Genomic DNA, 27,785 nt, shown 5'->3' on the forward strand with positions numbered 1-27,785 from the left:
CATTACTCATAAGTAGCATAACCTTGAATGTAAAAAAAGGCTTAAAAATATGTAACATTTAATGGTGAATCATTACAGCAATAAGCAAACAAAACATCCAAAACATCCTCAGCTGGAAATACTTTTCTGAAGGCCTGATCTTTCCATTGGCTCTAATGAGGCTGAATCAGGCTTTGAGCTGCTAATAGCATTGGTGAGTATGTGAGTTGTGTTCCTTATTCTCTCTCCTGGTGAGGTTTATTTTCTTCTTTCATTGACTTCATCTAGACTGGAAATTTTAGGTCCATGCAGTTCCATGGGTAGTAGCACTAGATAAAGCTGCAGAGTAAACAGGACTCAGGAGTTATTACCATCATGTCTTCCAACTGTACCCTGAGTGGGACCAGATGACACAGTGATGAAAATACCCAAGTCCTGCCATGCTGTTTCTCCCTCTGGTGCTGACCCTGCTGGGGGTGCATCCACAGAACGTTAATATTGCCATTATAAGTGCAGCCATTGTCTGGTTCACACTGAAGAACTCTGGAAGCATTCCACTGCCATCATATGATGGTGCAGCCACAGCAGTACCTCTCTGGGTAGTCCAGTGCATACACCTTGTTTTCTAGTCCATAGACATAGTACAGGTACGTCTTCCCTGCATACAGATAATGAACTTCTGTGATGGGGATCAGCTCAATAGTCTGTCGCTGAGAAAAGAAAAAAAAGCAAGTGAAAAGCCTTAATTAAGTAAGGCTGACTCCTCATGTTTTGCCACATCTGGAGAGGAAGAAAGAAATGCTTGACATCCCATAGAGAGAGATGCCTTCAGCCACCACATCAGTTGTCAAATGCTCTCCCCCTTCTTCAACAGACTATCCTGTGTGTTTGGACTTTCGGCCTTGTGCACACTAGAACACTGGCAGTGAGTTTATAACCACTTTGTGACATGCTTGATTTGTTCACAAACAAGACATGGTTAAACCTGGGGGCTAACTGTGTGCTTAGGCCAGGCCACCATGTCTTCCTGTAACCGTGTTATGACAGTGTTATTTTGCTGCGTAAATGTGACCCTTTCACTGTGTAAACAGGTTAGCCAGCCCTGTATTGTCACAGCTCTGTGTGTGGTAACACAGCCCAGAAAGCATTGCCTCATCTATTGCTGGTACATCTCCTGTAGATGCAATTCCCCCTCTCTGCCCCCGCAAGGCATTATGGGATAGCTATATGGTACAGCAGCTTTGTATGAGTAGATGTGTAAACAGTGGACATACGGTTTTCTGGTTAAAAGTCATGAGGGTACAAGTCATCTGTGCTTGCTGTAACCAGGGCAGATAAGCATGTCAATCATGACCTTGTTACAAAAGTATTTGAGTACTTGTAGATGGATGAGTCCTTAGCTTCCAGGAAAGTTTCAGATTAAAGGAAATTAAAGACATGTTTATTGCTTCAGAAACTAGGTCTGCATCAAAGCCAGCAATCAGGGAGTTAATGTCCAAACTGGGTCCCGCACCCTGAAGGATACTGACAGAGCTAATTAGAGCTCTTCATTGGTCAATCAGGGCCCAGGTGTGAGTCCCTTATTAACCTACCAACCAGATTCATTTATAAAGAGATCCCTTGGGTCAATAATCAGGAAGGCTGAGGGGGAGGGTAGCAGCAAGGCCTGTATTCAAAAAAGTGACATCTATAGAGTTAGTTTAGTTTTGGGTGAGCAGGGCTCTCTGGATTTCTGTGAAGGGTTTACTCTATATAAAACCTTTGATGGGTTCTTTTGGTTATCTAGGAGTTGAGGCTAGTATGTTTTAACAGGCCTGATGCACAAACAAATACTGAGGGTCATTTCCTGGGGTGGGGGGTTGTTGATAGTGGTTGGTTTTTGGGGAGGGAGATTAGACTTCTGTACTCTTACCCTAATCTCCAGCACACAGTGTGAATATCCTCAGACAGTCTCTACTCAGGTCTAACAGAAAAAATGTCTGCAGAACTTCCCATGTGGGAAGAGTACTAAGACTTTTTTTTTTTAAATGAAATATATAGACAATAAGCAGCAGCATGGTCAGAGCCACAGATTACAAGCTTTTAGACAATGAGATTGCCTAGAGAAGGCATAGTTTGGTCCATTAAATTACAGTTGCAGAGTCTTTTCAGCCCCCATTCCATGTAGCCCCATCCCCCTGCTCTCAAATAAAGATTGTTAGGAGCATTTCTACCATGGCATGTGGGAAGAAAGCTGCTAAACTTTTTAAACCTTCACTTTTAATCTAGCTACCCTTGTTCTTTCTATAAAATATTCTACAGTAGATGACACTAAAAAATCAGCCATTACTACACAGTTGTCCTAGATAGCACCTAATCTGAATGGGGGAGGAGAACATTATACTACAGGATCAGCCTTTTGGCTAAGAGAAACTGGTATGTTTTACTATGTGGCATGTCTCTTATTGGAATATGTTTTCCCCTTGCAGGGAGGAGAGGCTTTAGGGTTCAATAGGTCTTGACCCTTGCTAATGTGAACCAAACCCTGGAAAAGGTTGGACCCGTGGCTGTTTCTTCTTTCAACAATGTACCAAATCAAGATCTCCAATCCAGGAGCCCATGAATGTTGGGGAGGTTCAGATTTAGAGCCAAAGATTGTTCCTCAGGCCTTCTCTAACCTACAGTGCTCCTACAGCATAAAGAAAATTAAATGGGTGGATTCAAAATACACAGTAAACTTTGTGTAAAAAGAGACTATCTTGCAATCTACTTGCTTTTCAGTTATATACAGTTTATGCTATCTGGTTATAGTTCTCTTTTTGATTTAGTTTGTCTGTAATCAATTTCCAACTGAATCATAGAATATCAGGGTTGGAAGGGACCTCATCTAGTCCAACCCCCTGCTCAAAGCAGGACCAATCCCCAGACAGATTTATGCCCCAGATCCCTAAATGGCCTCCTCAAGGATTGAACTCACAATTGTGGGTTTAGTAGGCCAATGCTCAAACCACTGAGTTAGCCCTCCCCTTTGGTTCCTAGTTCATCTTTTTCTTTTCTCAGCCAAATACTAGTACTATATAAAGTTTTTCAGATGCTCAGGGAACTAGACACATTTTTGCAAAGTGAATAAGGATTATTCTTGTTCTTATTCTTCCGACCCAACATTTAATGGAGCTCTTAGACCTGTTTCTTCCTTGTATTATTGCTCATCCTCCATTATTTAGATTCAGTTTTACTATAGTGAACTTACACTATATACTGTTAAAGTTTATGCCTATAATGCCTGAGTAGCATATGAACACACACTTCTTTGGTAATCTTTTTCTGTAGTGACTTACCGTTTATTAATAAAACTAGTTCATTAGATGTGTTTTTATACAGGAAGCTCATAGTGACCCCTTTATAGTCAGAGCAGGGCATCCTTCTCCATATTATACAATATTTATCTCACCATCCTGCCCTTAGTGGCAGATTTTTCTTTTCTCATATCTTTTATAAAAGAAAGAATCAGGATGGGCCAATGGTTAGTGCATTCGCCTGGAACCCAAGAGACCTGGGTTAAATTCTGTGCTCAGCTACAGACCTTAAGCAAGTCAGAGTCTACCCATGCCTCAGTTTCCCATCTGTACAATGGGGATAATAGCACTGCCTTACGCGGATGTTGTAAGGATAAATCCATTAAAGATTGTGAGGTGCTCAGACCCTATGGAGATGGGGCCTATATAAGTACTCAAGATAGCCACAAGAACATCCTTCTGAGTTAAGGTGCTGGGCTAAGGGACTCAGGAGATTTGGCTTCACATCCTGGCTCTGCTACAGACTTCCTATGTGACCTTACCAAGTCACGCAATCTGTGCCTCAGTTCCTTGACATGGAGATAATACTTCCTTTCTCTTGTCTGGACCATATAGACTGTAAGTGGGAGGTGTTTGCAGGATCCCTACCCTCGTGGCTTGGAAGGAGAAAGTATGGCTTAGTAGCACTGTTCTCTCTTTCTCTTACCCAAAAGACACAAGGGCTCTGCGGGCTTCCAGATATGTGGATGGGGAGGATGCAAACAAGGGACATGCTGCACAGACGGTATCCTATTTCCCAACCCTACATACAACCCAGCATAATACTTACCAATGTACAACCCAGCAGAGTTCTTGTGAAGTTTAATGCTGACCTTGTTAGCATTAATCCACCCACCTTTCCCTCTTTGCAACCTGATTTTTTTGGAGGGTGTACTGGCCCGTGAGAGCCCCTTCTAGCAAGAAGAGGCACACAGAACCACAGAACTGCCATAAATTCCATGCCACTCTCTTCCCCTAATGGAAGAATGCTTAGGAAACTTGCAAAATTCTTGCACCCCGTATAAGGGCCTCAAGAATATGTTTGGGTACATTTCACTTCTGCTGGAACTCAAGAAGATTGTGAATCACAGAAACAACCATCTTCTAGGAGTTTGGTGCCTTTTATAGCATAAAGTGTCACTAATGCAGATTGGTTGTATCCCCTTCAAATGTTGGCCTCACAAAACATTTCAGCAGTAGTTCAAAGACAATGACCGCAAATACTTGGTCTTCCTCTTGAAGGATCAGCACCTTCCTGGGGAGTTAGCATGTCAGTAAAGGAGTAGCATTGAGAAAGGCAAAGACGAGCACATTAGTTGTCTTTGGAGCATATAGAAATCTGGGTCTAGGGATGAGTTGTCGCAAAGAGTGGAAGAGGTTTAGGAGACAGTGCGGTCCAGTGGCTAGAACAGGGAGCTGGGACTCCTGGATTCTATTCATGGCTCAGTCAATAACTGTGTGAATGTCGGTCGTTCGGGGCGTCATGGTACCAAACCTCCTCTAAGGCAGTCCCTGGTAGGACACCAGTTGTACCACAGCTGAGATAAGCACTGTAGGTACTTCAGCTGCTAAGACTCTATCACTAGTGGGTTCCCTGTTGCATCCCAATGCCTTCAATGCCACACTCTTCCCTGGGCCAAAGACACCCTGACTCTGCCCCACACTCTGCCCAACTGCATCTTCTGATGGCCCTATCACTCACTTCTGCTGGGGTGTGAGGAGGGAAAGAGCAGTCACAGAATCACCAGTAGCAGATTTGCCACGCTGGCCTCTGCAGACTCATCACTGCTGAGCTGACTCATCCCAACTAGCTGCATGGCCTTGGGCAGTTCACTTAACAATTCTGTGCATCAGTTTGCACATCTGTGAAATGGGTATAGTGATCCCAACCCACTCACACCATGTAAAACATTTTGAGGCTCTGTGCTGAAAGCTGCAGATAAATCACACATGCCAGTTAGGGAGTTACCTGGGACAAAATCCTGTTGGGGACATTTTAGCGAATATGTTTCAACAGCTAGAAATAACTAATCAAGTCCAAATATTTCAATGAGGGACCATGCCAGAAAAAAGTCTGCACAGGAAGCTAACACTCGGGTTAAATGCCTGTTTGCTAACACCTTGAGCTAAATGCCTGTTCACTAGTCTGTAGTGTTTTGAAAGCACGCATTCAGTCAAACCATTTGACTACATAATTCTCTTTCTTTTGTTCCATTCAGCCTTGCAAAGGTGTACATCTCCACTGGTAGCATTTGTTATGAAAAGACACTGCCATCCAGTGCTGACGCTAAGCTAATGCAACTGGGATCTACAAACTAAAAAGGCAGAGGAGAAGAATGCAATAGCTGTGGTAGATTAAGTAATAATCTCCTGCTCTCAGTAAGTAATGATCCTCAGTTGTCCACCCTGATGTGTTACAATTACACACAAAGTCAGTGTTCTAAACACAACTAAATGAAGCAAGCAAAAACTGCCAGACTGTTGTCATGCTGAGCCTACGGAATGTTTATGGGCACAATATTTACCGCCAGCATATGGCCGACTTCATAAAAAGCTGGAATGCCAGCAGCCAAGCAAATATGCAGTAAAAGGTGTTTCTCCTCTTCTCTTCCAAAGGATGCTGATTATTAAGTGGTAGAACTTTAGCCAAGAGCAAGTGGAGGGTGCAAAGAATTAAGTAATGAGGAATGGGCCGGCAGGACGCAGCCCAGACCTAAGTAAACAACACATGGTCTGGGAGATTTGGCACTGAAAGAGCTTCTCAACACCTGCTTTCCCAGGCAGCTAGAGGAGGCATTTGGATGGTGTGTCCCAATCTAGTGAACAAACTGCTTTTGATAGTGAGAAGTGGAGATTATCGCCTGGAATTAATTTGGAAAGCACGAGCGTGCCAAAGAGCTGATTTTAGATTGACAGACCATATGGAAAATCAAACCATTGCCCCTTTAGCTTATTTTGGTCTCTTAATTTACTTTTCTTTTTTAAGGTGGCATTTTTCTCTTTCCAGAGGGAAAAGGCAGTATGTACCAGCTATAATTTAGCATTTGCAAACTAATGAAGGCAATAGATGTGACTTGATGGAACATAATGGTTATGCAAAATTAGCTGCTAGGATATTAATCCGGGAGAATAAAGAATTTATTTGCCGTGACTTTGTTTGGAAACGGGGAAAGAAGTTTCTCTTGTCTTTAGAACCAAGAGCTGTTATTTCCCCTGGGATTTAACTCTGATTTTTAAAGAAATCGTGCTTTACATATGCTCAAAAATAATATTGCTCTTAAATGACTAACCTAGTAATTAACATCTACCATCCTCCCCCAACATCGCTGGTTTTAATCAATTCCACGAATAAATCTAATGAAATAAACACAGTCCAAAATTATCAGGAGGTAATACCACATACCTATTTGATTTTCCCCAGCTTATACATCCACGGATCACATTTCCCCTCTTAGTTACAGCATCACACTGGGAGCTTATGTTCAATTGGTTCAATTGGTTATGTACCGTTACCCCTAAGTCCTTTTCAGCGTCTCTGCATTTCAGAATACAGACTCCAATCTTGTTAAGTGTGACCTACAATATGGGTTACTGGCTAAGAACCTGATTCTTTGACTCCAACTGCTGTCAGTGCCTATTGGATCAGGCACTAAATTCCACAACCTTGGCTTGCATGAGTAAGAATCAGATCCCCACACCTTTTACCCTTGGTCTTACTATCTGGCTTCCCTGCTTACCTGCTGTAGAATGCGTGATGATGTGGCAAATGCTGCATTATGCTCTGTGATGGCTCTCTGTGAAGCTAGGGAAATCTCTGGTTTAGGGAAGTCAACGATGGGATACACCTGAAATTTAAAAAGAAAAGGAATAAAAACCCAACCTGCGTGGCACGAACTATCTGGTTTGCCATTCTGTCAACACATGCAAGGAGCCAGCTACAGCACAATGAAAACATATTGAATGTCCTTAAATAGTGAAATCATGGATACAGATTTATATTCATTTTACCATAACATTACAGACCTCAGAATGTAATTGTGGCTGGAAAAGTGACTGTGTAAAGATGGCATCTTCCGACTTAGAGGCTAACCCTCTTCTCATGCAGTACCACAGCAGCTGAGAGCAGCCGATGTTCTCTAATTGATAAGCCCCAGATTCCAGTGCCAAGGTGGTAATTCCATAGAAAGGATTTCCATTATGGAACTCACTCCCGTCTTGTTCCAACAGACTCCCACCAGTCTTCTGGACTTTGAAGGCTTGTTGCAAAGCCTCATTCTCTTACCAAGGCCTTGTCTCAGTGTGTTGATGATTTATGGAAGAAGTACTGGTTCTGTGCATTGGGAAGGATCACTGACCTGGTCAATCAGCCAAATGGAAATCTGAATGGACTTTTTTTTCTCAGAATGATTTATTCATGTCCCTTGAGCTTTGGAGAGACACATTTTAAAAAATCTCTCTCTCTCTCTCTCTATATATATATATATATAATACGTCATGAACATAAATGTTTCCTATATACCTGTGAGTGATGTATGCTTAGGACTGCAGAGACAATACAGCTCTGAGATAGTGAACTGGATTCTAGCCTGCCTCACACACTCCTGAACTAAATTCTGATTGCAGGATCTTTACTACTGACATGACATGGTTAGTTAAACTATAAGCATTTAGGGACAGGGACTCTGTTCAGTTACGTGTTTGAACTGTACCTAGCACAATGGAGCCCTGGGGCATGGCTGACACAATACAAATAAATAATATAAAGAATTCATCTAATTCACAGTTGGTTAGTGGTTTGCGGAGCTGGTAGTTATTTTAACTCAAGTCCACTATGCACTAAAGCTGACTTGTGGTAAAGTGGAATAAAGTCCAGAAATGGGTGTGAGGTAGGAACAATCACTAATTTCCTCCAGCCCTAAGATTTACTCACCAGAACATTTTCATCTTTAAATACATTCTCTCCATTGACTTTACTGAGCAGCTCTCCTGGAAAGTTCAGCTGGTGCTCAGAAACAAATTCAAACACTTTGTTCTTCCTGGGAGAGAGAAAGCATCGTAGGTTATTTATATTGCTCTAAACTATTTCTAACCACTTGAGTAAGGCTCTACTGCTTCCTGATTTGAGGACAATATTCACTCTTCACAACCTTTGTGCTCTTCTGCAACAACCTCTTTTCTTAACAACCTCACATGCTTTTATGGCATGGATGACTCTTGCATTAAAAGATCCTGAAACTAGGGCTTCATGGTTAACAGGCTACCTTACAGTTTTCAAGATGACTTATAAACCTATTATTTTACTATTGCAGGTTCAGCCGTATATCCTCCTTCAGAAGCCATGGTTTCTATTATAATTAATTATTTTGCACTACGGCTTGGAAGATAAAGGCTTGGTTACTAAATAAGGAAGACTTCAAAAGGAAGTTATACAATGCTATTGGATATACTGTATATCAGTGGTGGGCAACCTGCGGCCCGCGGGTCGCACATGGCCCATCAGGGTAATCCGCTGGCGGGCCGCAAGACAGTTTGTTTACATTGACCGTCCAAAGGCACAGTTGCCTGCAGCTCCCAGTGGCTGTGGTTTGCCGTTCTCGGCCAATGGCCGCCACTTCTCGCAGCTCCCATTGGCCAGGAACGGCAAACCGTGGCCACTGGGAGCTGCGGGCGGCTGTGCCTGCAGATGGTCAATGTAACTGTCTCGCCAGCGGATTACCCTGATGGGCCATGTGCGGCCCGTGGGCCGCAGGTTTCCCACCACTGCTGTATACGGATCTCTCTACACGTGGAGCTAGGGGTGTGATTCGCAGCTTGCATTGACATACTTGTGCTAGCTCTCATCAAACTAGCACATTAAAAATAGTCGTGTAGCAAGGCAACAGCGAGCAGCAGGCTAGCCATGCTGAGTATACACCCACCTGAACCCCATGGGTACTTACATGGACACAGCTAGCCCAAGCTGCCCATGAGACCCCAGGCTACACTATTATTTTTAGCTCACTAGCTCAGCACAAGTACGTCTACGTGAGCTGGGAATCACATCCCCAGTTCCAAGAGTAGACATATGTATATCTCATGTGTATGCAATAGTACCACATGACATGCCTTACTATGTCACTCAATTGCTTGAAGGACTACATGTGTTGAGGATTTAGTGATGAGAAAATAGAGCTTCCCATCTCAGGGTCACTGCCCAGAATGGTAGTGTGATCCAAATTTATTTCCATCTGTTGGCTATGTTGCATCCTGTGCCAAATAAATGTGTAGTGCCAGTCCTTTTCTTTAGTAGCCTGGTGTACATTTCATAAAAACCATCGGCACCACTTGGTGGCAATTCCTGATTTAAAGGTTGTTCCACGGATGAATTGAAATTAATTTTTGAGAAGCAAAGTTCTTAAAACGGTGGAGCTTGGGCTTCCATTAGAAAGTATTTTGGGGTGTGGGTCAACAGGCAATGTGTGGCTTTTAACCAAAGCTCACAACCTGAGATGCTGTTAGACCCTTCTGTTACCTCTGGCTCCAAAGCTCCCAAATTAGAAGTGTTAATACTGGAGCCACAACAGAGGGAACCAGCTTTTTTCTGTAGCATAAACCCTGGTACGTGGGGTTCAGCTGCTAGACTCAGATGTCACTACTGGCACTGAACCACTCAAATAACAAGTGTTAATAGCAAAGTGCTAATGTCATCCATTCTGCTCTGGCTGCTAACCTAACATTAACTCAGACTCGATAATTCATTTCACTCTCTGCACAAAAGAGATGCTTCCAACTGTGAGATGCCTCTGATTACAGGCAGGAAAGCTGATCTTTTGGTTCAAGTGCTGGACAGGAACTCCAGAGTTCCTCGGTTCCATTTCTGAATCTGCCACAGACTTCCTTTGTGACCTTGGGTAAGTCATTTATCTCTCTGGACCCAATCCATCTCCCACAAAAATCAATGGAAAGACTCCCACTAACTTTAATGAGAGTTGGAGCTGGGCCTGTGCACCTCAGTTCCCTATCTATAAAATGGTAATAAATACTTTTTTTTAATCTGTGTCTAGCTCTTATTACCTATCGTACAAAATGGGGCCCCAATCTTGGTTGGAAACTCAAGGTGTTGCTGTACTACAAATAATAACTACAACATTCTACCCACTCTACTTACCAGGTTATTATCAGCTGTATGAAATGTAAGAGCTTTTTCTCTCCCTGGCATGTCATACAGGTTTTGTTGCCCCGCCCAGAACAGGTGCTGCACCTTTTAGAGGCAAAAATAAAGGTTTGTTTCAATAGCAGTTAAATGGTTCAAGTTTAACGTTGAAGGGATCTGGAGGCTCAGCCCCTACAATGCTTTCAATGTTCTTTGGTTTGTTTCTTTTTTGAGCCCATCTCTGTAAGGCAGTAAAAAGGTTAACAAAATTATATGCAGTGGGTGTACTTCTTTCATTACTCTGTGATGCAAGGGATTTGTATTTATTGTATAAACTGAATGACTAATACCACCACAAAGACTGTTTGTAAATGTGGAATTAGTCAAAGAAATTATTTGTGCATCTAATTAAGGATAATAACAGTTTCCCTACACAACTGTAGAAGGCTGAGTGTCCCTTTCCAGACACTGATATCTCTGCCTCTAACAGATGTAGGAGGCATATGCTTATGCATGGAACATTTTGATTGCTTCAACACAACTCGGATTAGCAGCAGTTAATAATTGATTTATTGAAGCTCTTCAAGCCTTCATTAGCCTCAGTGGATTCATGGTTTACAATTATTGCCATGATTATCCACAATACCATCTCTGTTATTTTAAACCTAAGAATGAACTAGGGGCCGTGCTCCTCTTGATCTGCTGCTCACAAACAGGGAAGAATTGGTAGGGGAAGTAGAAGTGGGTGGCAACCTGGGCAGCAGTGACCATGAGATGGTCGAGTTCATGAGATGGTCCACTTGCACCAGGAAGTTATCCCCAACACTCTCCAAAAACATCCTGGATTATCTGTGCACTGCTGTATTGCTCTCCCAGCAGATATCAGGGTGATTGAAGTCCCCATGAGAACCAGGGCCTGTGATCTGGAAAATTTTGTTAGTTGTCCAAAGAAAGCCTCGTCTACCTCATCCTCTGGGTCTGGTGGTCTATAGCAGACGTCCACCATGACACCTTGTTGCTCTCACCTCTAAACTTAGCCCAAAGACTTTTTACAGGCTTTTCTCCAGTTTCATACCGGAGCTCTGAGCAATCATACTGCTCTCTTACATACAGTACAACTCATCCACATAGAGGATCTGCTTCTCTGTGCACAAATGAGGATTCGATTTTTTTTTCTTAATAAATCAAATTATTCTAGAAAATAATCCAAATGGAGCCATGGTAGCAAAATGCCAATGAGCCCACCTTACCTTTTACGTCCAGTACCTGAACGCATCTTGCACCGCTTCTGCTGCTTTTTCCTGTGTCTGGCCCCACTGCACGTAACACATCTCATCTAAAAATGCACCAGAGAAATAAAATATGCCCTCCCTGATACTAGAAACAACCATGTTTCAGATTTGTAAAAGCCAGATTTGTCTTGCACACTATCGTTATGCTTTCTAACCACAACCCTGCTCAGTCAGGTTTCAGCAAAAAAGAAGTTATGTTAGGTATGTGCTTTGCACAATTGTGATAAATCAGAGGGGGGGATAGCTCCCTTTTGTGGACACCCAGCCAGCCAGTTGGCTATGGAATCCCTCTTGATGGTTGTTCTCTACTTGCTTTACCTGTAAAGGGTTAACAAGCCCACAGGTAAAAGGAAAGGAGCGGGCACCTGACCAAAAGAGCCAATGGGAGGGTTAGAACTTTTTAAAATTGGGAAAAAAAATTCCCTTTGTCTGTGTGTTTTTGTTCTCCAGGAAAGAGGGGAACAGGGAGCAGTTATGCTCTGAGAAGCTTTAAGCCAGGTATGAAAAACCATCAGACCATACCTAAAGATTGCTTATCTGAAACCCCAGAAATGTAAGTAAATTAGGGAATGTCTAGGAAGATGCGATTTAGGGTTATTTCTTTTATTTTTGTATTGGCTTGTGGACTCCTCTGTGCTAACCCCAGGTGCTTTTGTTTGGCTTGTAACCTTTAAGCTGAACCTCAAGAGAGTTATCTTGATGCTTAATTTTTGTAATTGTTTCTTTTGAGATCTAGCAAAAAGCCTACGTTCCAAATGTATTTCCTTTCTTTTGTGGTTTAATAAAATTTACCTTTTTTAAGAACAGGATTTGATTTTTGTGTCCCTAAGAGGTTTGTGCATATGCTGTTTAATTAGGTGGTGGCAACAGCTGATTTCCTTTGTTTTTTTCCTCAACTTTTCCTGGGAAGGGGGGGTGAAAGGGCTTGAAGGTACCCCACTGGAAGAATTCCCAAGTGTTCCTTCCTGGGTTCTCAAGGGTTTGGTCTGGTTTTTTTGCACTTGGGTGGTGGCAATATCTACCCATCCAAGGTCAGAGAGAAGCTGTGACCTTGGGAGTTTAATACAAGCCTGAAGTGGCCAGTATTAATTTTTTAAATCCTTGCAGGCCCCCACCTTCTGCACTTGAAGTGCCAGAGTGGGGAATCAGCCTTGACAACAATAATGTGGAAAATAGAAGGTTGATTAAATCTCATTGCGTATGAAAGTGGGCTAAATAGGTGTCTATTGGTCAAATTTACCACTGGCATAAATGAGATTGGAATGAGATTAAATGTATTTTATATCATATACACATTTTTGCACCTATATTTTTGTATGTAATGACTAGCAAGCTGCTTTGCAGAAATTTTTTTTTAAATCGGACTAGATTGAGCTAAATACTATGCTCTTAGTGCTGTGAACAACAATACGTTTTTTGTTGCTGGGAACTTTTATGCAGGATGAGCACATCGGAAAGAGGAGGCCAAATGCACAGCTGGGAACAACTCAGTGAGATTACTCTTCTATTTAAAGTTAAGCATATGGCTTGTTGGATTGGGGACTCATTTCCACTGAGAAATTTCAAAACTACAGTCTGAGCAAATGTGTTGATGGATTTACTGTATTATACGTTTAGGATTCACACTCATTTGATTGCATGCAGAGTGAAATCTACTCTCAGACAAACCAATGTAATCCACAGGCTAGAGAGTAGTAAGGTATTACAACTCCTGAGGCTGTCTATCTACCGGAGTGGATTTCCAAATAAGATTCTTTTCATTCATAAAATTCACAATCCAGATTCTATATATGTGGATCCGTTGATGTCAATAGGAAGTTTGGGTGTACAAAGAATGCAGAATCAGGCTTTTACTATGCAAAGTTTAGAAGTAAACAACACTATCCTGCTGATTTACCACCCCTACACTAATCCTGAATCCTCCCTATTTATAAGTACAGTAGCACTGCATTACGTGCTAGATAAGATATCTGTGAATGAAGCACCCAAATGAAAAGTAGGGAATTGGGAACTGTCTTGAAGAAGGCATAACTGCTACTTACCCTGCCTGCACCATGGCAAGCGCTGCATTTGTGTCGGCCACGACCCTGGCATTTGTGGCATGCCTGAAATCAAAATATTGCTCATGTATAAAGCTACCAAGATATTTCAGAAACATTAACATAGGATTACACAATCATTTTACATCAAAAATACTTTAGTGATGGTATTTTACTCCCAATCGGACAGCATCAAATAGAGTAAAACCTGTTTTAAAAGACTACTAAAGGAACTATCAATAGTATATTATTTAACGGAGGAGAATTTCTAATTAGACCTACCAGAAAAATGGAAAATATTTTCTGTGCATACTTTTGCTGAAATTTCTTTTTTTTTTTAATCAAAATTTTACTTAAAAAAAAAATTAAACTACCCATGGAGGTGATCAAAAGAGGAGGGAGATGTCATGAAAAAATATTGGAAAAGCTTCTGCCAATTTTTGTCATTATTTAAAAAAAAAAGAGAGAGGAAAAAAATCACCTTGCACCGCTTCTTATAACGTTTAGAGCAAAATTTGTACCCAAACAGCTAAACAAAAAAGAGTAGTAAAAAATAAATTATACCTATTTGCCCATATATTTATAGTGTATTTGTGTGCGCACACATACAGACCCTATTTTCATATGAAGATTCATAAGATAAAATTACAAAACTAACACTAAAATGTATTGAGAACTCTGCCCTCCACAACCATAAATAACCCATTTGATCTTTGGAAGGCTTATCTAAATGAATGTGTCCTAATTAATAACACACTTTGCCCTTGATTTTAACCAATCCATAGACTGAATTACCTTGACTAAAGAAGAGTGAGGTACTCGGAACTTCTTTGTATCATCCTGAAACATTGGCGGCGCCTGGACCTTAATATCCCATGGCCGAGGAGAAGCGCCATTTTGTGGTCCATCTACCAAATTATCTGCATCAGGAAGAAAACCTTGTATAAACCTTGGTCGAACTTTGCCCTGCTGTATATGTTATTGGAAATGAGTCTGGGGTTCTCCAGCTACTTCCCAATGGAACACCAACAAGCCCCACAAATGGCAGTGCACTACAGGGTGCTCTTGTTGGCATTCTCAGCAAAGGATGAAGACTGAACTGCCTACTCATTCTCTGGTGTAGACTTTCTTACTGACTCCTTCAACTGCCTCTCACGGATCCCCAAGGCCCATCCTAGTCAGGGTTCAGGCACATTGTTCAAGGAGTGTAAGGGACTGTTATCTCTGCTGTTCCTCAAGCTGTACCTTTCTTCTGGATAAATAAAAGAACTTCACTCTCTAGGGCTGTCAATCTGAAATCTTTCACAAGCACCGCGGTATATCACACTTTGCAGGAAGTTATTACTATAGAGGCAATCTGCTTTTTCTAATGGAAATAATGTCATCGGCTTCCAAGACCCTTAACAAAAACCTCACAAAATGGGAATAAAATGAACCTAAGTCTATAAAGGAAAGTCTTGCATCCACAATGCTCTCTTCAAAGTCCCTCAGCTGCTTCATATAATAGGTCATGCCAATCACTTCAGCCAGAGTGTATTACTTCTCTTAGAAACCCATCACACCTCACCTTTGCAAGACAGACCTCATTGTGTCCTTGACTTCTCACAAGCGGATCTCTTTTTATTCATTAATTTTATTTATTTATTTATTTTTATCACTCATACTGTAATCTGACAAAAACCTCTTTAAAGTAGTCAGGTAAAGCTTATTTTCTTGGTTTAAAGTCCCAAGTCGTTAAGTACTGTAGACAGTTGATCAAGAGAACCCGTGCAAAAAAAAAAATGAATTAAATCTGACTTTAAATTGAAATAAAATAGTTTTAAATGTTAAAATTAAGTTAATGATCTAAGCACTGAATAGCAGAGCTGAGACAGCTTCTTATCCACCTGCTACAATATTCAGGCATTACATGGGGTCTCTGAACAGAGTATGATTTTTCAATGTGTACAATATGTACCCTATTATAGATGGGTGCAAAACAAAATCCCAGGTCTGACTATCCTTCCCCTAAGCTTGGAGAGAGATCTGATCCATTTCCTCATCCAAACTTTTCATCTTAGGTCCATATCTTACAGGTACTAGCAGAGGATGGTCCTGTGTGAGATGTGAGAGATGGTCTAGTGCAAGAGGAAGAATGTTCTAGTCATGTGGACACCATAGACTTCATCTGTGACCTTGAATAAATCACATATTCTCTCTTAGACCACATGGGTACTTATTCGGGGCGGCTAACATGTCAGCTCTCTCTGCTGCCCATGCCACCTTGGTTACGCAATTACTTTCAGTGCGGAGGTCAATGAGAGCTAACATGAGTATGAGCTGGGAATCACACCCCTAGCTCCAAGTATACACACAGCCTCAGTTATTCAAGCATTTCCTGTTTGTGTCATTTCAAATTGGTTATGTGGCAGTTACTCACTAGTAAAAGGTTGAAAAGTCCATTCACTTAGCCTTGATTCATGATAGGTCTCCAGTCGATACTAGAAAAGAGAAATAATCATGCAATCAATTACCGTAAAGAGAAATTGTATTAAGCCACCATAGAATCATAGAATATTAGGGTTGGAAGAAATCTCCGGAGGTCATCTAGTCCAATCTCCTGGTCAAAGCAGGACCAACACCAACTAAATCATACTGGAGAACTTTTCCATTTCAAGTTTTCACAATAAGTTGCTGGAAAAGTCAGCAAGGACATTCACTGACTCATTTGACTCAAAGATAGAGCTCCATCAACTTTTTATTTATTTATTTAAAGAATTGGACTAGCAAATACAAACGGAAAGTCTTTTATTCATGGGATTCTGTTGCTTGTTTACTCAGGAATGTTCAGATAACAGCTAGAAAGTTTGAGAATCCCAAAGGTTGAACAACCTAGTATAAATGGTTATTTGTCTGAAATTTCCTACAAAAGGTGCAGTATTTTATGATTTCCTATTCATCAGTTGTCATTTATAGTCTAGTCTGAAAGGCTTCAGAAAACCCACTGGGGAACAGAAACAATATCATTTGACTTGGATGAACTATCACTCAACACAAATGATGTTGTGTTCACAAATGAAGAACTAACAGGCCATAGGCTAGAAACTCTTGATTCTGAATATTTAGTGAATACTTCCAAATTACTAATGACCTCGCACCTCATAAGTCTTGTGTGAACAGAAAAAAGGGCTAGACTGGCAATAAATATTATTTTAGTGAGTTATTCAATGAACTCCATTGAGAACACAAAGAGTTTTGTCTATTGTGATATTTGCTGTCTTGTATTTCTCTTTTTAAAAGCTTTGAAAAGAGAAGTGCTCAATTATATATTAGAACTTGCTACAGCATAACATTTTTTTTCTATTTAACAGCTATGCTCATCCCATTGTATATGTATTAGAAAGTTGAGTGATTCATTGTGTATAATAATAGGGGGCGTCTGCATTCTGAAACTCATTAATGCTCAGTTCAATGGCAAACTGGCATTTTTGGAGCAGCTCAAAATATTTTAAAAAATCCTAAAAGAACATACACAAAAGAACTTTGCTACAGAATGGAGAAAGAAGAGAAAGCAAGAGGGAGAGCTCCTCTTGAGCTCACTTTAATAAATTTGTGATGGGGGTGACATAAAGAACCTAGATCAGTCAATTTTCAGCTGAATTATATATTGCAGTGAATAACTGTGGTAGAGTACATTTAGGATTACAATTTGTTCCCTGTGTTTGTGTAAGTAAACCAAGTGCAGGTTAGCATATACCTCCAGTTTTGCCCGGGGAAAGGCAGCAATTTTAGGGGTCTGATGCCACAGACAAATTCCATAGTTCAGAAGGGAGGAGAAAATCTTTCAGAAATTTTGTAGCGTTTAGGTATTGCAGATGCTCGTACTATAGAGAAAGATGGACTTTTTCACTCGTAGAAGGCTGCAAATAATTGTAAGGTGTGTTTTCCTTGGAAAATATTTATTTGAGCAATAGAATTCCATTTCAAGACAAATTAATTAAAGCCATTTTATTTCATAAATAGATGATTCTTCATGGACCAGTATCACTTGACAACTGGAAAATTATCCAAGCAACTTGGCCAAACATGGCCCAAGCACCATTTTTTTCAGTTTCAGATCTGAATATACTCACTCTGTATACAGTCATCTGTCTCAAATTCTGAATGACCAGTTCTCCAGCAGCTTTATTGCCATAGCAGCATTTGGAATTGACAAAGCTGAGGAAGGCACTCCTGGCCATGTCTTCTGTCATTGTGGGAATCCTAAGGATTAACATTAAAATGATAAACTCTCGATTTTTAACCTTTTAAAGAAACAGCCATGTCTATTTAGCATGTTTAACTCACTGTAGGGGAGAGAAGCCCATTTGAGAGAAGCCCAGTCTTTGACACTAATCACTGCTGGCCTCAGCATCTTTTTAATTACAAACAAATAAAAGACAAATGTATTTTTAAATTACCTGCAAAACGAAAAAGATCTCACTTTGCTCATTAGTAGAAAAATGGGTCTAACGTAAAAGTTTGAACCCCCACCTTAAACTCTGCTGGTTGGGATAAGAAAGATGCCAGATCTAAAACACCACTGGTGGCTTTTGCAAAATCAAAACCCAACCTGTGATTTCGCCAGATCCAAACCAAAATACAAACATCTTTCCTGTCCGATCTCTATACACACTTAGAAACTATATATAATTTTATACATGAAGAGCAGCCATATCTTGAGTCTGGATTTTTTTTATTTCAGGTTAATAGAAACGGCAACAACAAAAAGACTAATGTGCACATGAAGAGAGCATAATATGTATCCTCTGTAACATGCTGCAATAGCTCTGCTCTGAGTGGCAACTGCCTCTGCAGACAGCAGCCTCCTAGAAATGTAATGATGCAGTACACAATATAACTCGCATACCTACATATACAGCTGAAATAGAATATGAATGACATGCTAGCAGTCGCAATGGTAATAACTGATTTTAAAGCCCTGCCCCTACTGCCTTTGGTAGTCAATGGTAATACTCACACTGACTGCGAAGGTGGAGGACTGGGACCTCCATGCCCCCATTGTAATACTGTATGTTCTCCTTTTATATATTTGTTACATTTCTCTAATGTAAAAATGCTCTTGCAAAGATGTATTGAAATACTGTAGAGTGGATGCTAACAGAGGGGATCATCTCAGCGTTTGCTGTTTGGGGAATGCTTAAGTAAGCAGTACTTTTCTTAGGAGGCAATGATGACTGAATCCTCCCAGGTAAAGTAAGTTTTGCTAAGGATTTGTCATGACCCTAGACAATATCCTTTAAGAATCTTTGCTGTCAGGATTGTGGCAACTTATATTAAGAAGCCCCTTTTCAATAAAAAGGAAGATCTAATATCACAAATCCTACAAATAATATGATGCTACAGGCAGTTATCAGAGAGCGCAAACGACCATTTTATAGGCTATTAGCCAGATCATTCTTGACAGGATAAATCACCCCTGCAGGCCTTCTGATCAATAACATGGATGTCTGAAACATCCATGACACTCTGATTAGAGACTGGGGGCTAATAAATCATCCTTGTGTTCATGCTATCCAAAGGAAATTTAAAACACATCTGCTCTGAGCAAATATCCCTGAGCCTCTAGATCCCTTTTTATTTGGCTCAGATGTTTGATTTAATGAGTGTTTAGCAGATAACTATCAACTCACAGCTCCTATGTTCCTTTATTACTTTTCTGTCATTTCCAGGTTGTATTTAAAAAGACATTCAGGCAGGTCCTAATGCCCATCCCTCTCATAAAGACTGAGAAACTTAATCCCACTGTACACCTCGTCTAAATCTTTTTTGAGGCTCCCTCCAATCATTACACTATACTACAGTTCATTACAATGGCGCTTTATCATTTGTGCTTTGCTTTTCTACTTTACTGGCAAATGGAAGATTGTTTTAAAAGGGTGAGGGCAGAGGCAAAGATGGAAGGTGCTAAGTTCAGTACCTGGGGCTGCACGTTAAAGGTGAAATTCACCCCCGAGCAGAGGGCTAGCCCAAAGTGCCACTTAAGTTGCACAAAATTTTTTTGACAGGTTTCAGTGGTAGCCGTGTGAGTCTGTATCAGCAAAAAAAATGAGGAGTCCTTGTGGCACCTTAGAGACTAACAAATTTATTTGGGCATAAGCTTTCGTGGGCTAGAACCCACTTCATCAGATGTATGAAGTAAAAGTTACAAGAGCAGGTATAAATACATGAAAGAATGGGGGTTGCTTTACCAAGTGTTAGGTCAGTCTAACAAGATAAATCAATTAACAGCAGGATACCAAGGGAGGAGAAATAACTTTTGAAGTGGTAAGAGAGTGGCACATTACAGACAGTTGACAAAAAGGTGTGAGTAACAGTAGGTAGAAATTAGTATTGGGGAACTTAAGTTTAGGTTTTGTAATGACCCAACCACTCCCAGTCTTTATTCAAGCCTAATCTGATGGTATCTAGTTTGCAAATTAATTCCAGTTCTGCAGCTTCACGTTGGAGTGTGTTTTTGAAGTTTTTGTTGTTGAAGAATTGCCACTTTGAGGTCTGTTATTGAGTGACCAGAGAAATTGAAGTGTTCTCCTATTGGTTTTTGAATGTTATGATTCCCGATGTCAGATTTGTGTCCATTTATTCTTTTGCATAGAGACTGTCCGGTTTGGCCAATGTACATGGCAGAGGGGCATTGCTGGCACATGATGGCATATATTGTGCATCCCCCACTCACAGGAGTAGATCCATTCACATGTGAGTAGTCCCAATGAAGTTAATAGATCTGCTAGAGAGGAGGAATGGCCTTGTGACTAAGGCATCAGTGGGGACTCAGGTCAGTGCCTGGCTCTGCTTCCTGTCTGGCCTTAGGCAAATCATTTCATTTGTCTGTAAAGTGAGGAGAAGAATGCTTTCCCCTTGTCCAACTTGTCTATAGAGATTGGAAGGGCATGGACTCTCTTTCACTGTGTCTTTGCTCAGCACCTAGCACAGTGGGGCCTTGATCTTGGTTGTGATCTAGGTGCCATTGTAATATTAATAATCATCAAAATAATACTCCTGGGGCAGCAGACTAGGGCCCTAGGTCATGTTAAGCAAATACAGCAGGAAAGGCAAGGATCTCACCTGTGTTCTAGAAATATGGGCCTGTTTCTCTGTTCACTGAGCTTTCTGAGTAACTCTGCAGGTGGTGGCAGGTTTTTTCCTCCTAAGGGAAACAATCAAAATATGGAATTAGTCTAAAATTTGACAGTAAAATCTTTTACTTTACAGGGGTTGTCTGTTGCTATGAATTAGTAATGGTGGAACCTCCAAAAAGAGAGGAATTTAGATAAGGTCTCAGGAGTCTGGAGGCTTATCCAAAGTCTGCAAAGTAGGGTGGCTGGACTATATCCTCAGATGGTGTCAAACATCAAATCTCCAGTGGAACGACACTAACTTACGCCAGCTGAGGATCTGGCCCAGAATCTCCTGAATAGACTTTCTCATGAGGTTTCTAATCCTTTCTATTTTCCAGCAGGCCAGAGTTTGGGAGTTTGGGCATTTTCTTTTGGAGCTTTGACAATTCTGGCTTTGGATCTGGCCAAAACCCAGCAGGGCAGAGGAATCAAAAATGAAAATAATTGAGGAAAATGATGAACGTTGATCACTTTAAAAAAAAAAGTTTCAGTTTGAGTTTTGTCAAAGGCTTTTTCTCTGTGGTTTTTGAGAGTTGATGTAGCGATTGAACTGTATCCACGCCAGCAAACTCCATTCATTCCAGTGGAGTTCCTGTAGCCTAATAATCCAGACATATTGGATACATTGTAATAGATTTACTAGTTCATTACTAGGCACTGTTAACCCCTAGCTCAACATCCAGCAGAGGGCTCCATAACCTACCAAGCCAGGGAAAGAGAGTACAACCAGAGGTGAAACGGGCTAGGCTCAGGAGGGAGATGGAGGCTGTTGTCAGTAGGAGCAGCAGCAGACCAAACACAGTAGCCTGGGAGCTGGCAGTGGATGGAGGTGGAACTAGATGGCCTGAGAGCTGGACAGAGATGCAGAGGACCAGCAGGAGGATACAGGGCCGTAGCTTGCAGGGAAGACAGTGTGCAGGGTTTTCATGGGGTCCTTATTACGTTTTATTCAGCTGTGCTGGGTTTATCTTTCTGTTGTTGTTGTAATACTGAAAGCAATTGTGCCTAGGGTGTTTGCACATCTTTCTGCTGACAGGCCTAGTAAAGAAATCTTCAGAGCATGCAAACGTTTTGAGGAACCCACTGAGCCTAAAGAACCTAATCCTTGAAGCCTTGGAGACACCCAGCATGCTACCAAGTGTTTATGGGACTGGTGCACCCCAGCACTCACAGCAACATCTTGTAGTGGGACCCGGTACAGTATTTAACCACAATCCAGAAATAAGCAACAGAGAGTCCTGTGGCACCTTTAAGACTAACAGATGTATTGGAGCACAAGCTTTCGTGGGTGAATGCCCATGACATGCATCCGACGAAGTGGGCATTCACCCACGAAAGCTTATGCTCCAATACATCTGTTAGTCTTAAAGGTGCCACAGGACTCTCTGTTGCTTTTTACAGATCCAGACTAACATGGCTACCCCTCTGATACTTGAATCCAGAAATATTTAACACTGTGGCATAGATAGGTAGCAGAGTGTGTTCTTGCACCTTTCTCTAGGGATTTCCAACCCAACCCTGATTAGGTCCTAAGTGAACATTAGTGCATTGATCTCATCCAAGCCCCACTCACATACTTGACAAAGCTGCCTCACATGTTGGCATGAACAGCTGCCTCTGTTCAAGAGTGGCGTGGGACCACAATAGCAAAAGTTTTCACACCAGAACAGAGACTTATGGGAAAGAGTCATGAGGAAGCTTGCATGGCTCTTGCTTGGATAAAGCAGGGGCAATTAATCCCTCACTTTCACAGAACCAAATTCATTTACAGATTGTAATAAAATTGTCAGTGTTGCACATATACCCCCATCTCGCAGAGTCCATTCATATCCGTCCAGTTGTTCCAGAAGATCTGCAGGGGGTGCTAGTGGACTTTCAGGCTCTGATTCCAGATCCAGGATAGCTAGTGTAGAAATAAGGAACACGAAGTGATCAATTAAATGGAATAATCACGTACTGTGCTATAATTTTACTGGGGAGGGAGATAGGGCAAAGGGAGATGATAAAGGTAAAAATAGAGAGATCACAGCAAACCTTGCCTCCTGGGAGCTCAACCTCCAGGCTGGGGATGGAGCAACTCTCAGTACATTTACAGAAATGTAACTGATGTAGCCTAATTGTTAGAGCTGGGGTTGGAATCCTCGGTTCTATTCCAATAAATCTTTGACTCTGGGCAAGTCGTTTAACTGTGCCTTAATTCCCCCACTTGTAAATGGGGTACAATCATGCCTGCCTTCTCAGCATTGATATCAATGTAAATACTTTCAGATCCTCAGATGAAAGATATTGAATACAAACAAAATCATTTCTACTCATAAAGTATTTGTCCTGTTGGTTATAATGAAAAAGATGAATATACTACTGATGTGATTTAAGAATAATATTTTGTCGTAATTTAAACATTTCACAAACTAAAGGATCATATTAATTTTCAGCAGTACTCTTTTAGAGAAATGTCTGCTGACTTAGCTTTTTAAGCAAAAAAAAACCAAACTTGTACCTGATATCAGATATTAGAATTTAGGTTCTGATCCTGCAGATACTTATGCACATGCTTAGCTTTATACACACATTACTTTAATGGGACTATTCATACGTGTGATGTTAAACATGAGCATGCAGAATTAGGGCCTTACAGAAGTATTACTGTAAATAACGTTTTTCCAGAGGTTGGACTTCTCTATTTAGTAACTGGATAAGAAAACATGAATGAGAATTTCAAATTGCCTAAGGGATTTAGGCCCATTAAAGCTAATGAAAGCTGGGTGTCCAAACCTCCTAGCTAGTTTAGAAATCTCACCCTTTGTTTTTAGTAATAGTAACGCTGGTAACTAGCAGTTGCTTCTATAAAATTTTGCCACACTTTTAACTATTTTAATCCTAATCTTGGGACACCAGTTGTTTGTTTCTTTATGTGCTGCTCTAAAAATACTCCCCTTACTGAGCTATAACAATTGGTACTCCTGATTCTTCATCCAGAAACAATCTCTCTTGTTAACTAGCCCTCCATCCAGTGACCTCTCCCATCATATTAGAGTGGTTTGCACCATGAAGCAAATTCAGTTAATAAAAAAAAACAAAGAAACACGTGGAAGAGCCAGGAAATGTCATCTGCTAACAATGTACAATTCAAACGACACAAAGAATGGCTCAGTGCAGTCATCCATCAATTTGATTTACTTGACTTTTCTTCTGAGACCATTCTCAATTCTTCAGAGAGCCTAAATCAACCTCTTCATTATTTTACCTATGAAAATAAGAAACTATATGCTTCCGTAGAAATGTCACCTTTCCTGTGCAGGAGAAGACAAGGTTGTCCTTGTACTGAAGGAGTGAAGATATCAGCCTAATGTTGAGTGATAAACACTACAGGACACTTTCTTTTTAAAAAAATATCCATATGTTGCTTTCAGTATAATTGTTTTGCTCATGTCCAGAGCAAATTCAAAGTGATTTTATTTAAGGCAATGAGCAAAGCATCTCTAGAGTAGACTAGTAGATTAGATCACAGATTACGGTATATTAGTCTATTATGCATTTCTAAAATCTCTTGAGTCAGAGTTTGGTTTTGCAAATTTAAAATCAAGGGATAGTTTGGTAGTTCTGATCTAGGTCCCATTTTATCTGCACTTCCAATGTCCAGGGATAGGGAAAGGTGTTGGATAAATACTTCCAGTTTTGCCCCATCTCTGTGTCCAAAAGAAATTATCTGCTGAAAAGAGAGATCTGGAGAACCTCCACCTATCTATGACTCACGACCTGGAGGGTTCACTCCTGGATGATCTGAGAATTATTAAAGTTACAGTAGTGACTAGAGACCCAATGGATCTCGAAGGCTCATGGTGCTAGATCCCACACAAATAGATACTTACAGACAATACCTGCCCCAAAGAGCTTTCCAGCTACAAGACAGACAAAGGATGAGTATGGAAACAGAGACTTCGAGAGGCTGAAATGACTTTCCAGAGGCCACACAGTAGGTCAGTGACAGAGCCAGGAATTAGGGCCCGTCTTAGTTGATGCCTACTCACTCACAGCCTCTCTAGAAGTTCAATTTCCATGATATTTCTGCTGAGATTCCCACTAACGAGTTGAACAGCCATCCACCATGGACTAAACTGTGACAACCAACCCAATTCACCAACTCCTATGACGTAGCAATGGAACTCACTCAGGTCATGATGCCCACAAGAAATCAGTCAATTTTATAAATTTGTCTCATTCAGAGAACTAAAAATCTTTTATAAACATTAATTAAGACTGACATCACCCTTGTGTGGTAGGTGTGCATTATGTATATTTTATAGAGGCGTAAACTCAGTGGTTTATCCATGGGCACTGTCAGTGCAGACACAAGAACACAAGTGTCCTTACACCCAGAACCCTGTTAACCACACAATCTCTGCCAACATTTTTGATTTCTAAATCACATTGTACTTATAAAAAAAATCTAGTTCTGCATGTTCCCAAGAGTACCCAAACATTTATTTTTAATGGACTAAAGTTAAAAATAGCCCAGCATTTTAAAGTAACTTATTTACAACAAAAATTGAGCTGAAAATGTGTTCCAAATTCCAGTCCCATGCAAATGTTTTAAATGGCTGAGTTATAAATATCCCGAATTTGGAGCATATAAATCACCAACAAACTTGTTCCTGTTGCTGGATATCACAATAATCTATAAACACATGTATTGCTGTACTTTAGAATAACAATGAGACTGAGAAGCACTTTGACCAAAGCCAGGAAATTGAGAGTGTAGGTTATTATTCATCAGTTGTGCCTTAGGTATGTCAGTTTGAAGCATGTTCATGTATTGTACATTAGAGATTTAATCCTGCACCCATTGAAGTCAGTGGCAAAATTCCCATTGACTTCAGCAATGCATGGAAGCACATGGTGACACCAATTTGGAAGTGCCCATGCCCCAGAATTCCATCCACAGACCATATGTGTGCATGGATGGACTTCCAGAATGCAGAGCTCCTCTTTGGGTAGGTGCTTCCCACTGTGGCCACCCCAAATTCAAAAGCAGGTTTGTCTGAGCTGTCATCAAAATAGAATGATTTCTCAATGGAAACACCATAATTTTATGATGAAACTAAGGTTACAGGAGTGTGATTCCCCCCCCCCCCCCACAAACTCCAACAGGGCAGGTCCAGTTTGGGTTTGAGTTTCTGGCTAATCAAAACTATTGTATGCCCTATCCTATACTGTTGAATTCTTATACTTTCTGTGATATCTCAGTCATTTGTTTTTCAGACTTTGGGGGTCTATAACAAGACTGCAAAACCAATGCCCCTTCCCTTCCATTGAGCAATATGGAAGCTCAGAGTGATTGAGACTGCCTGGTTAAGAATCCACAATGTAGATATGAGTGGATGAGTGATGGGCACATATAAAATAAATTGCCAAATACATTTTTCCCTTATCATAAAATAAACTGAACTTTGTCATCTCTTATTTCCCCACCTTTCTCTTATGCCATTTAGCACATGAAAAGCATTTATATATTTTTACTGGAAACGGAGAAAGTGATATTTGGACAAAACTTAAAAATGGTTTGAGAGAGTTCTGGTATTACAGCTGGTTTAAATCTGTCGTCCTTTCCCTACATGTAAAGGAATATTTATGGGAAAGTTTATCAATAGTTGGCAGGAATTAATTATTGAGAAATTATTTTTTTCCTTTTGATGAAAAGGGAAGGTTTAAAGCTAGAAGTAAATGGTGTCAATGCATTTATATGACTCTCATAATATAGTGGGATGATCATTTTCTTTTTTTAAATTGCAATCTGCTTATAATGATGCCCATTTGCTGGAGGTGCAATTGTTTTAATGGATACGTGTAATAGTATATGTTATTGCAGGGTCTGATCTAAAGCCCTTTGAAGTCAATGGAAAGACTCCCATTGTTTTCAATGACTTTGGATCAGCCCTTTCTGAACAACATCTAGCCAATCTCACTCATTAGAAAAATATAGCCTTCAAATAGAATTATTTCTCACAACACCCGGGAAAAGCATCATTGAAACCCAGTTCACTCTGTATCCTTTCACCTATTTCTTAACTCTTTGGCGGTTAGTCAGACCTGGAGTTCAGTGGTTTGCATAGAGATTAATATCTCCTTTTTATCTTGATTTAACAATACTTCGTGTAGCATCATTATTTCTGCCTACAATAATCAAGACTTTCATCATTCACGAATTAAACATCAGAACTCAATGACATTTCAGCAGTATTAGTGACGGCAATGTATCACTGGGGCCCCTTGAAATGGGTGTCTCTTCTGGGACTGTATTATAATCTCTTTAAAAAGGTGCAGACAAAGATTTAAGATAAAAGATCCTTTATCATAGATGTCTTAATTGCACAGCATTTTATTAGAAGATATAAATGTCCCTGTTCAATTCTTGCCATGCAGCTTTGTAGTAGAATTCAAAAGTCCTCTGTTTATTAAAAACAAAACTGTGATGCAAAATTACTATGGAATTCTAGTTATGGAAGATGATTTTAAGGGCCTGAGCCATTGAAGGAAATTGGAGTTTTCCACTGATTTCAGTGGACTTTGGATTGGACCCTAAGTTTGCATTGAACACCTTCAGCTGTCCAGAGAGGTGTATTTAAGGAATGCATTGACAGCGGCCAATTTTTCACAGACAATGGGAGGAAGCATTCATGTATTTACAGTGGGCCTTTTCAGTGCTGGAAACATACTGTTGTTCAGTGGGTGACCTGAAAGAAAAGCCTATAACTATTTTTAAGCATGCATTATAACGAAATAGGAAAACAAACTATTAGAGAAACGGTCCTCTCTGGGCTATATTTCCTTTAGTTTTACTTACTGTCATCTTCATTCTGTTCATGGTCCAT

General features: G+C 40.6%; 1 protein-coding gene across 1 annotated transcript; it reads right to left on the reverse strand.

The window, feature by feature from the left end:
* Nucleotides 1-537: 537 nt before the first annotated feature.
* LOC112118701 (protein SSUH2 homolog) lies at nt 538-27,785 on the reverse strand. Its single transcript, XM_024217115.1, has 12 exons — nt 27,758-27,785; nt 22,718-22,816; nt 20,861-20,942; nt 17,869-17,998; nt 16,176-16,236; nt 14,552-14,676; nt 13,760-13,822; nt 11,676-11,761; nt 10,441-10,533; nt 8,224-8,329; nt 7,031-7,138; nt 538-689 (listed from the first exon to the last, which is right to left on the reverse strand). The coding sequence occupies exons 1-12, from the start codon at nt 27,783-27,785 to the stop codon at nt 543-545; spliced, it is 1,128 nt and encodes a 375-aa protein (XP_024072883.1). The 3' UTR covers nt 538-542.

The sequence above is a fragment of the Terrapene carolina genome, unplaced genomic scaffold (genome assembly GCF_002925995.2).
Source record: "Terrapene carolina triunguis isolate 2854851 unplaced genomic scaffold, T_m_triunguis-2.0 Scaffold89, whole genome shotgun sequence".
In the NCBI taxonomy this organism is placed as follows: Eukaryota; Metazoa; Chordata; order Testudines; family Emydidae; genus Terrapene; species Terrapene triunguis.